Raw genomic sequence first — 17,661 nt, 5'->3', positions numbered from 1 at the left:
ATAGCAGAAAGTGAAAGTGAAAATATTGTTTTTTTTTTTTTTTCAGAATTGTCGCTCTTTTTTTGTTTATAGCGCAAAAAATAAAAACCGCACAGGTGATCAAATACCACCAAAAGCTCTATTTGTGGGGGGAAAAAGGACATCAATTGTATTTAGGTAAAGCGCCGCACGACTGCGCAATTTTCCATTAAAGTAACGCAGTGCCGAATCGCAAAGTATGGCCTGGTCATTAACCGCCTGACATCCGCGCTACAGCCTATATACGGCTGCAGCGCGGACTTGAATTTTCGGGAGGCCGTTTTTAAACGGCCTCCCAGAAAGACTCTCCCCGCGCGCTCCCGCGAGCGCGCATCGGGGAGAATCTGTGTCGGCCGTGTCCCTTGGACACGGCCAATCACAGATCGTGGTGAATGGCCAATCACAGCGGCCATTCACCACGTGATCAAGCCGTCCAATGAGAGATGATCTCATATGTAAACATATGAGATCATCTCTCATCACCGGCGCTCCTTCCTCACACAGAGCCTGCAGTGTGAGGAAGGAGGGGGAGCCGACAGCCGCTGGGGACACAGAGAAATGTAATCAGAGGACCGATCACCAGTGCGCTGATTACTAAAGGTAAAAAAACATACACATTGCCCCCCCATCAGTGCCCGCCTCAGTGCCCCCCATCAATGCCCACAATCAGTGCCCATAGTGCTGCCAGTCAGTGCCCATCAGTGCCTGCTCATCTAGGCACTGATGAGCACTGACTGGCAGCACTATGGGCACTGAGTGTGGGCACTGATGGTGCTGCCCATCAGTGCTCATCAGTGCCGCCCAGCAGTGCTCGCCAGTGCCCATCAGTGCCATCCACCAGTGCCCATCAGTGCCGCCTATCAGTGCCCATCAGTGCCGCCCGTCAGTGCCCAGCAGTGCCACCTCTCAGTGCCCAGCAGTGCCGCCTATCAGTGCTCATCAGTGCCGCCTATCAATGCCGCCTATCAGTGCTCATCAGTGCGGCATATTAGTACCTCCTCATCAGTGCCCATAAGTGCCACCTCATCAGTGCCCATAAGTGCCACCTCATCAGTGCCCATAAGTGCCACCTCATCAGTGCAGCCTATCAGTGCCGCCTCATCAGCGCACATCAGTGAAGGAGAAAAATTTATTTTCAAAATTTACTCGCAGAAAATAAGAAAAACTTTTTTTTTTTCAAAATTTTCTGTCTTTATTCTTTTTTTTTGTAAAAAATAAAAAACCCAGAGATGATTAAATACCACCAAAAGAAAGCTCTATTTGTGTGAAAAAAATGATAAAAATTTCATATGGGTACAGTGTAGCATGACCGCGCAATTGTCAGTCAAAGTGTGACAGCGCTGAAAGCTGAAAATTGGCCTGGATGGGAAGGGTGTTTAAGTGCACAGAAGGCAAGTGGTTAAGGGGGCAAATCCTTCCGGTCCAGAACTGGTTAAGCTTTGACATTAAGCCGACCTGGTGCGATTGGTTGCTGATGTCCCTTGGAGACTGCCTCACATTGGAGCGACAACTTGTCATGCATTTTGATAAGTAAAATTGCATGGCAAGTCGCACCCTATTGTCAGCAATGGCCATGTTCAAATCGATGCAATGCCAACTTTGCGGTGCCGCGTCGATTTGAAAAAGTAGTTCCTGCAATATTTGTGGTGATTTCGGACATGCATAGACATCTGTGCATGAAGCCGCACAGATGTCTTCGAAGTGGCGCTGACTTGCGGCTTTGATTGCAGATGAAGTCACACGATTTCAAAGCTGCACTCAATGTGAACGGGGGCTAAAACCTGGAAGCTGATTGGTTACTGCGCAGAGCTGCACCACATTATGTGTGCTCCAGTGTTAGTAAATCAGCCCCATTCTATTATAAAATCAAATATTAAAACTCTTTCCATTTTCCATCTTTACTGTGTGGATGTGTCAAACCAGTAAAATGTTTCATAAATCTCATGCAATTTTTTTCTATCAAACCATTAAGCCCCGTACACACGATCAGAATATCGTACAAAAAATATTGCTTTGGAAGCGATAGTACGATAATCTGATCGTTCGTACACAGTTTTCGTGCAAAATTTTCTGAAGGGACAAACGCAAAAAATGTTTCTCGTATGATACCAAATCGTATGATTTTCATTTAACCACTTCTGGACCGGAAGGTTTTACCCCTTTAATGACCAGGTCATTTTTTGCGATACGGCACTGCGTTACTTTAACTGCCAATTGCTTGGTCGTGTGACGCTGTACCCAAAAATAAAATTGATGTCCTTTTTTCTGCACAAATAGAGCTTTCTTTGGTTGTATTTGATCACCTGTGCGTTTTTTTTTTTTTTAGGGGGGGGGGGTTTTGCGCTATAAACAAATAAAGAGCGACTATTCTGAAAAAAAAATATATATTTTTTAGTTTCTGCTATAAAATAAAAAACATTCCCAATAAAAAAAAAATTTAAAAATCTAATTTTTTTCATCAATTTAGGCCATTCTGCTACATATTTTTTGGTAAAAAAAAATCCCAGTAAGTTTATATTGATTGGTTTGCGCAAAAGTTATCGCGTCTACAAACTAGGGGAAAGATTGATGTCATTTTTATTTATTTATTTTTATTAGTAATGGCGGCGATCAGCAAATTTTTAGCGGGCTTGCGGCGGACAGATCAGACACCTAACTGACACTTTTTAGGGGACCAGTGACATTACTACAGTAATCAGTGCTAAAAAAAAATGCACTGTTACTGTACTAATGACACTGGCAGGGAAGGGGTTAACACCAGGGGTGATCAAATAGTTAAGTGTGCTCCTAGGGAGTGCTTTCTAATTGTGTGGGGGATGGACTCACTGGATGAACACAGAGACCTTAAGAGCAGGAACACAGGATCCCTGTGTTCATCACTGACTGAATAGCGGTGTGCCTTGTTTATATAGTCAGACCGCCGCTCTGTTCCCATGGGGAGCAATCGTGGGTGGCCGGCGGACATCACACTCGCCGGACCCGCTGATTGGCTCCCCCTTTGGCCAATAGGCACATGTGCGCACCCCTACTATCTATTACACGAAGCAACGTACAGGTACGTCGTTTCATGTAATAGAGCCAACCTGCCGCAGTAAAACTATGGTGGCTGGTCGGCAAGTGGTTAATCAGTACAGTTTTTGTCTGAAAATACAATACAAATACAATACATCACTTCCGAATTTTTATTTTGTCGTACGAGAATTTATACCTTGGTAGCCAAAACCTCGTTTCCACTGAGCGGATCGGTTCGGTTCGGTACGGTATACTATTTTGAGTGTTTCCATTATGAAAGTGGCCCATACAACCGAACCACAGAGCACCATTCCTGGTCCTCCTTCAGATGTAGGGCCATAAGAAATGGTAAGGTACGGTTAGGGCGGAGCTACTGGCGTCACACGATACATTCCACTGATTGGCGGACAGGAAAACGTCAATGCTCACGTCAAACGAAAGCGCAAAACAAACACCAAGTTTTGTGTAAACCCCGCATGGCCCCTGGCGGTCTGACTTGCAGTGGAAATGGTCACCTGAATAGGCCGGACCATTCCAACCCTTCCAAACTGCACCGACCCGAACCGTTCTGCTCAGTGGAAACGAGGCACTATTTGTTTTCAATATGGAGACTAGTTTAAAAAAAAAAAAGGACAATCATTTGTCCGATAATCTCATCGTGTGTACTAGGCGTTAGAGTGCAGAGGACTTACCGCACTGGTCTTATTCTGGTCCTTTGTGCTGGAGGTGATGAAGTTGCAGGCCTCCACACACTCCTTTATCTCCGGGGCACAGTGGGCCAGATTCTTAAATAGGGGAGTGGTCACCCCGACATCAAATCCATCAACTGCAACATAGCAAGACAATTGGTTACTACCAATTATGTAATAGCCCATCACAGATTCTATGTTCATCACTAGAAGTCTCTGCTCTCTAACCTTCCTCATTCCCCTCGGTGGCTGTGAACAGTCCTGTATTGCACATTAGCTCAGTCCTCCTTAGTTATCTGGTAAAGCCCAACTCCGGGTTCCAGATCCCTCCCTTCATTGCCTCTTACTCCTCATGGAAGCCCATCTGACCCTGCAAATTCCTTAGCTCTGCCTTTTCTCTAGGCGTAGCACCCTCCTAGCTAGGTGCTAGTGTAGGTGTATATAGTTTTTGGATTCTCTGCCTAACAGGGAGGCAGCCAGGCAAATTTATATGCTGTCTGCTTAACAGAGAGCTGTGATTGATAAGCAGAGGCTGCTAATGGTGCTTTTCCACTGCATGGAACCGAATGGTTCGGCTCACTTTTGCTCTTTTCCACTGCATGGTACGGTGTTGGAACGGATCGGTACGGTACGGCGGCGCTTTTCCACTACATGGAACCGAACGGTGCGGCTCGCTTAAACGGTACCACCTCGGTTGTGGTTCCAAGAGGGCCGTACCGGTACCATATCCCACAATCCTTTGCATGCATCCTTGACTGTTTGTCACTACTAGCCACTGATTGGTCAGAGAATCGTTGATATCCCACCCACTTTACTTTAGTGGATAAGCAAACTGTACCAAACCGTACCAAACCGTTCCAACACTGTACCATGCGGTACCATGCAGTGGAAAACCAAACAGCCAAGCAGGGCCGAGTGGAGCCGAGCAGGTACTTGCAGTGGAAAAGTGCCAATAGTGTGCTCTGGTGCTGCTCATGCTGTTTCACACTAATCCAATAGCCATGGAGTATATTGGAGAGTGGGTAGAAACCTGGCAGATGAGAGCATGGGATGTTTATACAGCCCTGGCCAATTAGAGAGGGATGTTCCCCAAGGCATGCTCGGTGACTGTCCAGTCTAGTCTACCTCTAGAGAGAGAGGTCTAGATGGGGGGGGGGCTGCTGCCACCTCTCCCCTGCACAGGCTGCCACGCGGCCTCAGGTGGGGGACCTGAGAGCCTGAAACACTGAAGCTGAAACCCATGAGGAAGGATGTCCACAAATCCTGTCTGATATCACAGAGGAAGGTGACTTGCAGTCAGGGCCTTGTGAGTACAGACCCCCTAAAGGGATCCTAGAGACTTGTTGCTAAATTCCCCCTTCTTTGTGCTAGAAGTCAGCATACTGGGTGTAAGCTAAAGGGGACACTGGCTAGTGTCTTGAAGAAGCAAAGTCCACTAGATTATTTCTGCTACAAAGGGGCTTGCTTAAATTCTGTATAGCCAAGTCTGCTACACAGTTCCATGACAGTCTGCTACACAGTTCCATGACACTCTGCTACACAGTTCAATTGAAGAAGTTGTCCTCTCTTGTGGATAGTTAATTTGGAGTATCCTACTAACTGCCTTCTCCTATCCAAGTTCCCCAAATAAAACATAAAAAGCACATCCCCTAGACCAGTGATGGCGAACCTTGGCACCCCAGATGTTTTGGAACTACATTTCCCATGATGCTCAACTACACTGCAGAGTGCATGAGCATCATGGGAGATGTAATTCCAAAACATCTGGGGTGCCAAGGTTTGCCATCACTGCCCTAGACTGGTTATTGGAGACAACGAGCGGAAGAGTGTGTGCACCTGGCTGTGTAAAAATACCCTGTGACCGGCTTTGGATTAATCAGTGAGAGACCAGGGCACAATTATTCAAGCTGCTCCTGCGGGGGTGGCACTGGTGCTACACCTCTTTGATCCAGTTGTCCTCTTCACTCTTCTTTTTCTGGCACATGTAATGTCCAAATGCGGACCTCTTTAATTCTCCTGCAAGGGATGAGCTCTTGGCACCTTGGGCCCCCAGGAAGTGGATTGAATGTCGAGTGCGAAGGACAGCGACGGAGTAGGTAATGCAGCTGCTGGTGCATTTTTATGTTTAACTGCTGCTAGGGAGATCCATTTTTCTAATATCTATCCAAGTTTGGGAATTAGGTTTCCCCTTACTCTTGTGCATCCCAATTCTTTCCACCATCTGCTATCTTGAATTATCTAAGGCAGGGATCCTCAAACTACGGCCCTCCAGCTGTTGCGGAACTACACATCCCATGTGGAATGGTAAAGCTCTGACATTCACAGACATGACTAGGCATGATGGGAATTGTAGTTCCTGAACCACTGGAGGGCCATCGTTTGAAGACCCCGGATCTAAGGAGTATTGATGAGTGAGTTGTTTTTCCTGTCGGTTTGTCAAATCTATGAATAATCATGCAGTTAATAAATCACAATTGCCTGGGTTCCTGCATTAGATGACTTTGGGTGGAAACCCGATCGAACCTCCAGAGCGATCTTCTCAGTCTCCAGTAAGTTTACAGCAAATTACACTTACTGTAATAGAGTACTGAGTTCAATGGTCTTTTTTTTTTTTTTTTTGAGCAACAGCTAAGAAACTGCTACCCAGCTGAATAATCCAACCACGCCAATTAACTGCCTCCCCCTTAAAACCAAAAAAGGGGGGGATGAAGTTTTTTTGGATTTATCCAAAAAACTTGCGATAAATAACCCAAAAAAATGTGCAAATGAAGAAATGATATGTAGCAGCTAGCACAGGTCAATAGACAAACCTATACATATTATCCACTTAAGGACCGCCCGCCGCAGTTATACTGCGGCAGGCTGGCCCTCCTGCGCAAACCGCCGTAGGTATATGTCGGTCACGCGCCTGCAGCTAGGGGGTGAGCGTGCGCCGCCGGCGGCACATTTCCACCCTCATTCGGCAGGGGGGACTCCAATGCATGGGGCAGGCGGCTCCGATTGCCGCCTGACACCCGCGATCGTTCCCCGCTGAGAGAGAGAAGAACGGTCGGTTGTTGTAAACACAGCTGACTGTTCTTCTCTCTGGAATGATCACAGAGCGCCTGTGATCCTTCTTTATAGGATTACATGTCTCTGTGATCATTTCACAAGCCACGCCCCCTGACAGCTAGAATCACGCCCCTAGGTACACATTTAACCCTTTGATCGCCGCTGGGTTAACCCCTTCCCTGCCTGTGTTATTACAGTGACAGTGCATATTTTTAGCACTGATTACTGTAGTAATGTCACTGGTTCCCCCAAAAGTGTCAAATGTCAGTTAGGGGTCCGATCTGTCCGCCGCAATGTCGCAGTCCCGCACAAAAATTGCAGATCGCCGCCATTACTAGTAAAAAAAACAATAAAAATGACCTAAATCTTTCCCGTAGTTAGTAGACGCGATACCTTTTGCGCAATCCAATCAAAGTACGCTTATTGCGATTTTTTTTTTTACCAAAAATATCGTCGCTGTCGTCACTTTTTGTACCTGATGACCAATTTTCCCATGAATCGCTATCGCTCAGTTCTTCAAGTAACTCAGTTTCGCTGTTGCTGTTTTCCAGTTCGTCTAAAAGCGATTTTGCGCAAAAAGAACGCTTTTTGGACACCATGGTCGTTCTCAATTTTCCAGGCACAAAGAACTGGAAAAGCACAGGCAGGGCACTGGAAAAGTCACCAGGTGAAATCCTGTGGTGAAATGGGATGATACAGTGTAATCTGTTAGGATCACAGCTTTGTATCATCTCATTTGGTGTATTTACATTTTTTAAATTGCCGCTGGTTCCACCCCCCTGCGTCGCAACTCTCGCAGGGAAGGGAACCGAAAGACAAGTGCGGGCATCGGCCAAACACACAGCGGGAGGACGGTGGGGGATCGCAGGGGAAGGTGAGTTTTAAAATGTAAAACAGATTTCCATGCAAAAGAATGTACCGCTTTTAGCACAGAAATCTGGCCGTAATCAGACCGCCAGGGAGGTTAAAGAGTTAGGCTGCCTGTGGATTTTGCCAAGCCAGCAAGTCTAAGAACACGGGAGATGTTGATGGTCCCAAGAACACTGCATTTGTAACCCAAAATATGTGCTCTCCAGAAATATGCTAAACTTTTCCCACTCAACTGGGCTGTGGCCTTTCTGAACCTTACTTGTTATGTTGCCAAGTGTACCTGTACAACTATAGATGCAATTGAGGCAGCCATTTTGTCACCTGAACCAATTTTTAATCCATCAATTGACAGAAAACTTTCAAGGGGCCAAAGTACAAAGAAAACTGATGCAGCAAGCAACCAATCAAGTTCAATCTTGAAAAGTAAGAAGATGGTTGATTGGTTGGTCCCGGTACCTGCTCCACATTTGTTCCAGCTGTTGTATATTGGCCCCTTGGTGTGGCTAGATCCTAACAAATTCATTCTGTAGGTTATGTTGGGGTGTATTTTTGGTCAGCCCAAATATGGCTGCTTCCACACAAAATGGCTGCCTCTCTGCCCTATCCTTACCTATCCGCCACCTCCACTGCCCCTTTTTGCCTTTGGGTTCGCCCTCCTCTTCACCTCTGTGGCCCCGGGAGTCCCGGCTCAGTCCATGTCGCTCCCTCTGCCTTTCAAACATCAGTTCGCTCCGTGGTTTCTTCAGCACGTACTCCTCGGCCTTCAGCATGATCCCCAGGGAGCTCTTCCTCCTCTCCTTTGGTGTCTCTTCTTCCTCGCACGCTTCAACCTTCATGTGGAGGTATCGCGGTAAGACCTCCAGGAGCCTCTGCAAGAAAGACCAGGAAACTGGAATTCACAAGGTTGTAGACCATGCTTGACCTTGAAAAAGATAATTGCCTTGCTGTTATGTTGATCTAAAGCCCTTGGCTTAACCTGAGGAGGACAGATGAAAGAGCCAGGGACTTGGGGCAGGTTACAAGAGACTGCTAGAGTCTGCTTGTACAGTGCATTGCCAAAGTATTCGGCCCCCTTGAACTTTTCGACCTTTTGCCACATTTCAGGCTTCAAACATAAAGATATAAAACTGTAATTTTTTTTGAAGAATCAACAAGTGGGACACAATCATGAAGTGGAACAAAATTTATTGGATATTTCAAACTTTAACAAATAAAAAACTCAAAAATTGGGCGTGCAAAATTATTCAGCCCCCTTAAGTTAATACTTTGTAGCGCCACCTTTTGCTGCGATTACAGCTGTAAGTCGCTTGGGGTATGTCTCTATCAGTTTTGCACATCGAGAGACTGAAATTTTTGCCCATTCCTCCTTGCAAAACAGCTCGAGCTCAGTGAGGTTGGATGGAGAGCGTTTGTGAACAGCAGTTTTCAGTTCTTTCCACAGATTCTCGATTGGATTCAGGTCTGGACTTTGACTTGGTTATTCTAACACCTGGATATGTTTATTTGTGAACCATTCCATTGTAGATTTTGCTTTATGTTTTGGATCATTGTCTTGTTGGAAGACAAATCTCCGTCCCAGTCTCAGGTCTTTTGCAGACTCCATCAGGTTTTCTTCCAGAATGGTCCTGTATTTGGCTCCATCCATCTTCCCATCAATTATAACCATCTTCCCTGTCCCTGCTGAAGAAAAGCAGGCCCAAACCATGATGCTGCCACCACCATGTTTGACAATGGGGATGGTGTGTTCAGGGTGATGAGCTGTGTTGCTTTTACGCCAAACATAACATTTTGCATTGTTGCCAAAAAGTTTGAATTTGGTTTCATCTGAGCAGAGCACCTTCTTCCACATGTTTGGTGTGTCTCCCAGGTGGCTTGTGGCAAACTTTAAACGACACTTTTTATGGATATCTTTAAGAAATGGCTTTCTTCTTGCCACTCTTCCATAAAGGCCAGATTTGTGCAGAATACGACTGATTGTTGTCCTATGGACAGAGTCTCCCACCTCAGCTGTAGATCTCTGCAGTTCATCCAGAGTGATCATGGGCCTCTTGGCTGCATCTCTGATCAGTCTTCTCCTTGTATGAGCTGAAAGTTTAGAGGGACGGCCAGGTCTTCGTAGATTTGCAGTAGTCTGATACTCCTTCCATTTCAATATTATCGCTTGCACAGTGCTCCTTGGGATGTTTAAAGCTTGGGAAATCTTTTTGTATCCAAATCCGGCTTTAAAATTCTCCATAACAGTATCTCGGACCTGCCTGGTGTGTTCCTTGTTCTTCATGATGCTCTCTGCGCTTTAAACGAACCTCTGAGACTATCACAGTGCAGGTGCATTTATACAGAGACTTGATTACACACAGGTGGATTCTATTTATCATCATTAGTCATTTAGGTCAACATTGGATCATTCAGAGATCCTCACTGAACTTCTGGAGAGAGTTTGCTGCACTGAAAATAAAGGGGCTGAATAATTTTGCACGCCCAATTTTTCAGTTTTTTATTTGTTAACAAAGTTTGAAATATCCAATTCATTTTCGTTCCACTTCATGATTGTGTCCCACTTGTTGTTGATTCTTCAAAAAAAATTACAGTTTTATATCTTTGTTTGAAGCCTGAAATGTGGCATATTGTTCAATATTCATTAGGGATGCTGGCAAGACTCCAGGTTAAAACACAGACTCCGAATTAATCTTTTCCGAAATGTGGCAAAAGGTCGAAAAGTTCAAGGGGGCCGAATACTTTTGCAATGCACTGTATCTACAGCCCCTTTACAAATGTAGACTCCCACATGTGTGCTCCCTACAGATTCTTCCAGTCTCTGACCATCTACTGTAGTAATTCTGCAGCCTCAGACAATCTACTGTAGTAAGTTTGTAGTGTATAACATCTCCTGTAGTGTGTCTGCACTCTCTGACCATTTCTTGTAGTAAGTCTTCAGTCTTGAATATCTCCTGTATTATGTTTAGAGTCTCTGATCATCTCCTGGAGTAAGTCTGTAGTCTCTGACCATCTCCTGTAGTAAGTCTGTAGTCTCTGACCATCTCCTGTAGTAAGTCTGCAGTCTCTGACCATCTCCTGGAGTAATGGGCCATACACACTATAAGATTTTCTGAAGACTTTTTCCTTTAGACTTTCCAAAACCAGATAATATGAGGTCAAACCTAAACACTTTCAATTTGTATGCAATCTGGCAGGCCCTTGCACTACATAGAAAAGGTAAATCTGAAGGAAATCTAACCACAAAAGTTGGATAGTGTGTATCCAGCTTAAGTCTGCAGTCTCTGACCATCTCCATGTAATATATCTGCTGTCTCTGACCTTTTCCTGTGGTATGTTTGCAGTCTCTGACCATTTCTTGTGGTAAGTCTGCAGTCTTTGACATCTCCTATAGTAAGTATGCAGTGTCTAACATCTCCTGTAGTAAGTCTGTGGTTTCTAACATCTCTTGTATTAGGCATGCAGTCTCTGACCATTTGCTGTAGTACGTCGGCAGTCTCTAACCATCTGCTGTATTAAGTGTGCAGTTTCTGACCATCCCCTGTAGTATATACAGTACCCAGTCTCTGACTGTCTCCTGGAGTAAGTCTGCAGTCTTTAACCATTTCCTGGCATTATGTCTCTCTCTGACAATCTCCTGTAGTATGTTTGCAGTCGCCGACCATCTCCTGTAGTATGTACCCAGTCTCTGACCATCTCTCATAGTAAGCCTGCAGTCTCTGGCCATCTCTTGTAGTAAGTCCGAAGTTGCCAACAATCTCCTGTAGTATATCTGCAGTCCCTGACTATCTCCCATAATAAGTCTGCAGTTGCAGACCGTCTCCTGTAGTCAGGGCCGGTGCTACCACTAGGCAAACTAGGCGGCCGCCTAGGGCGCACTACCACCTAGGGCGCAGTCATGGCCAGTGAGACATTCCTCTCCTGTCACCTCCTCATCCCCGGTGGATGTCACCTCTAGAGAGGGGGGCACTTTGTATATGAAGGGGTGGGTAGGCTTAAAGGGGGGCAGTGTGTATATGAAGGGGGTATAGGGTTAAAGAGGGGCAGTGTGTACAGGAAGAGGGTGTAGCAGAGTGTAGTGTTAAAAGGGGGGCATTATGTACAGGAAAGGGGGCAATGTGTACAGTTATTTTTATTTTTGGGGGGTGGGGTGCAAGTAGCTGGTTTTGCCTAGGGTGCAAAATAGTCTAGCACCGTCCCTGCCTGTAGTATGTACCCAGTCTCTGGCCATCTTGTAATAAGTCTACAGTCTCCGACCATCTCCTGTAGTAAGTCTGCAGTCGCCAACAATCTCCTGTAGTAAGTCTGCAGTCGCCAACAATCTCCTGTAGTAAGTCTGCAGTCGCCAGCAATCTCCTGTAGTAAATCTGCAGTCTCTGACCATCTCCTGAAATAAGTCTGCAGTCGCCGACCATCCCCTGTCATATATACCCAGTCTCTGACCATCCCCTGTAATATATACCCAGTCTCTGACCATCCCCTGTAATATATACCCAGTCTCTGACCATCCCCTGTAATATATACCCAGTCTCTGACCATCCCCTGTAATATATACCCAGTCTCTGACCATCCCCTGTAATATATACCTAGTCTCTGACCATCTCCTGGAATAAGTCTGCAGTCTCTAACCATTTCCTGGCATTATGTCTGTCTCTGCCTATCTCCTGTAGTATCTCCTGTCTCTGCCTATCTCCTGTAGTATCTCCGACCATAGTAGGTCTTTAGTCTCTAATCATCTCCTATAGTAAGTCTGCATTCTCTGACCATTCCTTATAGTAAGTCTGCAGCCTCCTACCATCTTCTGTAGTAAGTCTGAAGTCTCTGACAATATCCCACAGTAGGTCTCGGTGTCCAACATCTTTTGTCATAATTCTACAGTTTTTGATAGTAAGTCTTTGGTTTCTAACATCTCTTCTCTTAAGCATGCAGTCTCTGATCATATCTCCTGGAGTAAGTCTGCAGTCTCTGATCATATCTCCTGGAGTAAGCCCGCAGTCTTTTTCCATTTCCATAATATGTCTGCAGTCTCCGACCATCTCCTGTACTAAGTCTGTTATTGTTCCAATAAATTGTGGTCTGTGTACCCATCGGGGATATTTTTCTTTTCCTGCTTTGGCTTCCACTGTGTGGACAGGAAGTGAGGGGAAATTCTACTTATGGGGACACAGACAGAGGTAAAGTCCTGACAGAATTTCTAGTCCTTTCTTACTTTTCTAAAAATAAAAAAGTTTTATTGCTATCTGTATCTGAATTGTTGGCTCACCCGTTTGATGGTGGCAGTCAAGTTGTGCGTGTTGGGAGTCCTCAGAGACACGTTCAGAACGATGACACAACTGAGCACAATAATTGTTGACACGATCATCACAAATATTAGATATCTACAAAAGAAACAAAGGGTCACGATCCAGTTCTGGGCAGGTTCTCATGTCGTTACCAACCCATTCACAGCAAAGCTAAGTATATAAATCAATCCAGTAGTAGATATTACCCACTTGAAGACCAGGCCTATTCTGACACTTTTTGTTCACAAGTAAAAATCAGTATTTCTCTTTCGTTGACGGACACAGCTCCTGATCTCGACCATTGGGTTATACTGCCCCCTACAGGAGTAGGACACTAAGCAGAAAAATAACTTGACTACGCCTATGGGCAGTCCCAGGAGGTATACTCCCCCTCTCTGCTATAGGTGCTTCTATAGGTTTTTTTCTGCCTAGTCAGGAGTAAGGACCTTGTTCCTTGCTGGGATCTCTGGTCTTGGCAATTCTTTTCTTTTTAGATACATTTTTTCTCCTGGCTTTTTCCCATGAGATCTACAATCAACTGCCAGACTGGGCGATGGGCTGGATAATCTAGATCCAGTGGTCACCCCAGTCTGGCCAGCAGGCACGCGCAGACCTCAGTTTCGTTCTAGGTCTGCTGCAACATAGCCCCACTGGACGGGGGCTGGCCTGTGAGTTGAACGTCTCGCAAGGTCGCATATGACCAGGTCTCGGCCTGATCGCAGTGTTACTCCTGGCCAATAGCCCCCCATTTAGATGGCAAGGAGGTTCTGTCTGGAGTAGTGCCTGTCTGGTTCCTGGTATGGTGAGTAGCTGTCCCCCATCTCCCTCTGGAGGATTTTGGGATAGACGCGGTCCCCTTCCTGGGATGGTCAGACCTCCGGGTTCCCCTCCTTCCCGTTTGGCCCCCTGAGTCTGATGGTCATGTGGGTCATCTAGCCCCCCACATCTGCGCCCCCCCTCCTCCCATTCCCCCCTCTCCATCTATACTGGGGTTGTATGGTGGTCTGGCTACCTCCTAGGGCTGGGACAGAGTGTTGTACTGGCGATGGGGGCGGAGGGGGGGTCCCCCCATTGGCGATTGACTTTCGGGGGGCTGTACCTGGTGCGGGCTCCTGCCATGGCCCCCTCTTCCTGATCTGTGTCTGCGTCTGGGAGATGTTACCAGCGCGGTGGGGTGTCCCTTGGCGGTGTCTTTTTGCACTTTAGTGGGGTTCCCTTATTCCTCATAGAGTCTTTGGAGCACATTTCCCCACCTGACCCCCTCTCAGAGCCTGCGGGGCCCTCCGTGTCCCCACCATCCATTGATGCACCAACGGTCCTTTGTGTCCAGGGTGGAGGTGGCTTTTGGGCGGCGGGGTAGTAAAAAGCACCCCCCCCACCTTCCCCTGCTTCATTTGTCTCCTCAGATCCTGAATCTAATCTGGCAACCACGGACGGGGCCCGCCCTGAGGGGTCTGCGGTCACGCACCTTGAATTCTCAGATAGTGAGGATGATTCCTTCCCTCCTGTAGCAGCTCACAAAAAGGCGCTGGTGGACGCACTGATTGTGTCTGTGCGTGAGACTTTAAAAATGGAGGACATAGCTAAGGCACCGGTTCCCTTTGGCACTCACAAGCCGTCTAGAGCGGCAAAGGTGTTTCTGTTTACTGCCTATTTTGACAGATTTGTTGCAAAAGAGTGGGAATGCCCAAAACGTCCCTTTGTGGTCCCTAAGCGATTCTCTATGAGGTACCTCTTTGGAGAGTCCCTCCTTAAGAAGTGAACTGTTCCACCGGTGGTGGATCCCCTGGTTTCCAGGCTGAATAAGGCAACCATGATTCCAGTAGAAGAATTGCCGGCTTTTAGGGATCCGGCTGACAGAAAGGCGGAGGCTGTGGCTTGCAGTATGCTCACTGTGGCTGGCTCGGCACTCAGACAGGTCTTCACCATTGCCCTGGTGTCATAAACTCTGACCGAATGGGCTAAGCTTTTACACCATGACCTTAAGGGTGAGCAGCTCCCCCTTGCCTTTGCTGAGCAGGCAGACCAGTTGATCCAGGGGCTGCAGTTTATCTGTTATACCTCTTTGGATGTGGCTCCCTTGCTTTCTAGACTGTCTGTTTTGGCAGTAGTCCTTAGGCGTATTTTGTAGCTCAAATGTTGGTATGCAGACCAGACCTCTAAAAAGCATTAACTGATCTTCCTTTTCAAGGGAAATCGCCTGTTTGGAGCTACCCTGATTGACATCATTAAGATGTGGGGGGGGGGGGGGGGGAATTGCACCTTTCTTCCGCAGGCTAGTAAGAGTAAGGAACCTTGTCGCAGAAATGGCCCGTCCTCGACTCACAGGAAGTTTTTTTCGTCCCTCAGGGTCGGCTGACAAGGGTTCAAAGCCTTTCAAGACCTCTTCAGGAGGATCCAAGCAACCTTGGTCTGGCAATTCCAAAGCAGGTTTCTCCAGACCCGCAGACAAGGCTCTTTCTGCATGAAGGTGCGCCCTCACCCGTGCCTGGGGTGGGGGGGACGTCTTTGCTAGTTTCCAGACCCGTGGACCTCCCTGGTGCAAGACAAGTTGGTCAACAAAGTTATTTGGTCCGGCTACAAGATCAAGTTTCGTTCTTACCCTGCTGAAAGGTTCTTTGCTTCCAGTGTGCGTCTGTCCCTGGACAGATTGCAAGCCCCCTTTGGGGCAGTGCAAGACCTGTTGCTTCAAGGGGTGATTGTTCCTGCTCCAACTTTGGAATGTTTTTTCTCCCAATACCACCATTGATGGGGCACTTTTCCTCCCACTGATACCAATGATGGAGGACTATTCCTCCCACTGATACCAATGATGGATCACTATTTCTCCCACTGACACCAACAATGAGGCGCACTATTACTTTCACTAACACAAATGATGGGGCACTATTCCTCACACTGATACCAATGATGGGGCACTATTCCTCACACTGATACCAATGATTGGGCACTATTCCTCCCACTGGTACAAATGATGGGTCACTATTCCTTCCACTAACACAAATGATGGGGTACTATTCCTCCCACTGATACCAATGATGGGGCACTATTACTTCCACTAACAAAAAGGATGGGGCACTATTCCTCCCAATAACACAATTGATGGGGCACTATTCCTCCCACTGATACCAACAATGGGGCACTATTTCTTCCACTAACACAAATGATGGGGTACTATTCCTCCTACTGATACCATTGATAGGACACTATTCCTCCCACTGGTACCAATCATGGGGCACTATTCCTTCCACTATTAGAAATGATGGGGCACTATTCCTTCAACTGATACCAATGATGAAGCACTATTACCCCCACTTGTACTGATGGGGCACTATTCCTCCCACTGACACCAACAATGGGATACAGTTCCTTCCAATACTGCCAGTGACGGGGCACTATTCCTCCCACTAATACCAATGACGGGGCACTATTCCTCCCACTGATACTAATGAGGGATCACTATTTCTCCCACTGACACCAACAATGAGAGGCACTATTCCATTCACTAACACAAATGATGGGGCACTATTCCTCCCACTGATACCAACAATGAGGGGCACTATTCCTTCCACTAACACACATGATGGGGCACGATTCCTGCCACTGACACCAATGATGGGGCACTGCTCCTCCCTCTGATACCAATTATGGTGCACTATTCCTCCCTCTGTTACCAATTATGGGGCACTATTCCTCCCACTGATACCAATGACGGGGTACTATATCAATAGCTGTTCCTCCTCCTACTGACCACAGGCACTATTTCATTCTCTTACTCCCACTGGCAACCAATTCTGAGGCATTATTTAATCTCCCACTGACCAGGGGCATTTTCTACTCCCATTAGCCACAGTCTCAACCCCCCCCCCCCTCCCCCTCTAAAATCGGAATGACAGTAATCTGGCCCTTGGTTTAGAAAGTTTGAGACCCCCAATCTAAAAAGAGCATCCTATTACTGCCACTGTAATAGTGCCTGGGCTTAATCTCAAATAAAACATCCCACTGCCAACGTCATTGCAGCGATGCGTTCACATCGCAAATTTACCATAGGACAGCAGGAAATAGTGACTGACTTTTTTTTATTATACAGTAGAAATGTCATACCATTGGTGTATGGAACACACCCAAGAAATGTCATTTCCTGATAGTGTGATTGGCTGATTTTCACAGAAGTCTACACTAAGATACAACTCGAAGTTTAGGCACCCCCTACAATCTGAATTTAAATTTTGGTGAGATACTGCTCAAGGGTTAAATACTTCTAATGCAGAGCCTGCAGCTTTTCTCATGAGAGTGCACCAGGTAATTATAATAAATCAGACCCTCTTATTCAGAATCAGTCTACAAAGGACATGGTGAAACAAGCAGCTATTTCTTCAGTGCAACAAAAGGTAGGAATCTGCTATAAAGTTTGTTAAAATCCTTGCAAGCATCATAGATTGCCCAAAAGAGCTTGTTTTCTCAACAAAAGTGAAGATACAATTTAAATGGCGTCAGATGGTCAGTTATAGGTTTGGCTTTGTTTATCAACAAAGCCATCGTTATAACCCTTCGGCTCCTTTCACACGGTCCCCATTCCGTTGCGGACCGTTCACTGCTCAGCGGGGATCGATCCGCCAATCCCCGCTAAGCAGGCAGATGACAGCTCCGTATCCACACTGTGTGCGGAGAGGGAGGTGTCAGAGCCCCGCTGCTCTCTACGGGGAATCGGATGAGAGTGGACCGCCTGTCCGCTCTCATCCGAT

The 17,661-nt window shown here is 46.6% G+C and overlaps 1 protein-coding gene across 2 annotated transcripts in view; it reads right to left on the bottom strand.

Moving 5' to 3' along the window:
- The window catches only part of LOC309552379 (acetylcholine receptor subunit epsilon-like), a 66,150-nt gene that overhangs the window by 1,034 nt on the left and 47,455 nt on the right, over positions 1 to 17,661 (bottom strand). Inside the window, exons 9-11 of one of the 2 annotated variants that reach the window (XM_082253323.1) lie at positions 12,898 to 13,012; positions 8,305 to 8,509; positions 3,723 to 3,856 (exon numbers count right to left, since the gene is read on the bottom strand). In XM_082253323.1, the coding sequence (XP_082109449.1) occupies positions 3,723 to 3,856; positions 8,305 to 8,509; positions 12,898 to 13,012 (454 nt within the window). Of the gene's footprint in view, positions 1 to 3,722; positions 3,857 to 8,250; positions 8,510 to 12,897; positions 13,013 to 17,661 lie in introns of both variants that reach the window. The other variant, XM_082253322.1, reaches the window with a different exon arrangement.

This window comes from Pelophylax lessonae (assembly GCF_965119305.1).
Source record: "Pelophylax lessonae genome assembly, chromosome: 4".
NCBI classification, from domain to species: Eukaryota; Metazoa; Chordata; class Amphibia; order Anura; family Ranidae; genus Pelophylax; species Pelophylax lessonae.
The sequence above is the reverse complement of the archived record's forward strand: the minus strand, read 5'-3'. Positions and strand labels throughout refer to the sequence as shown.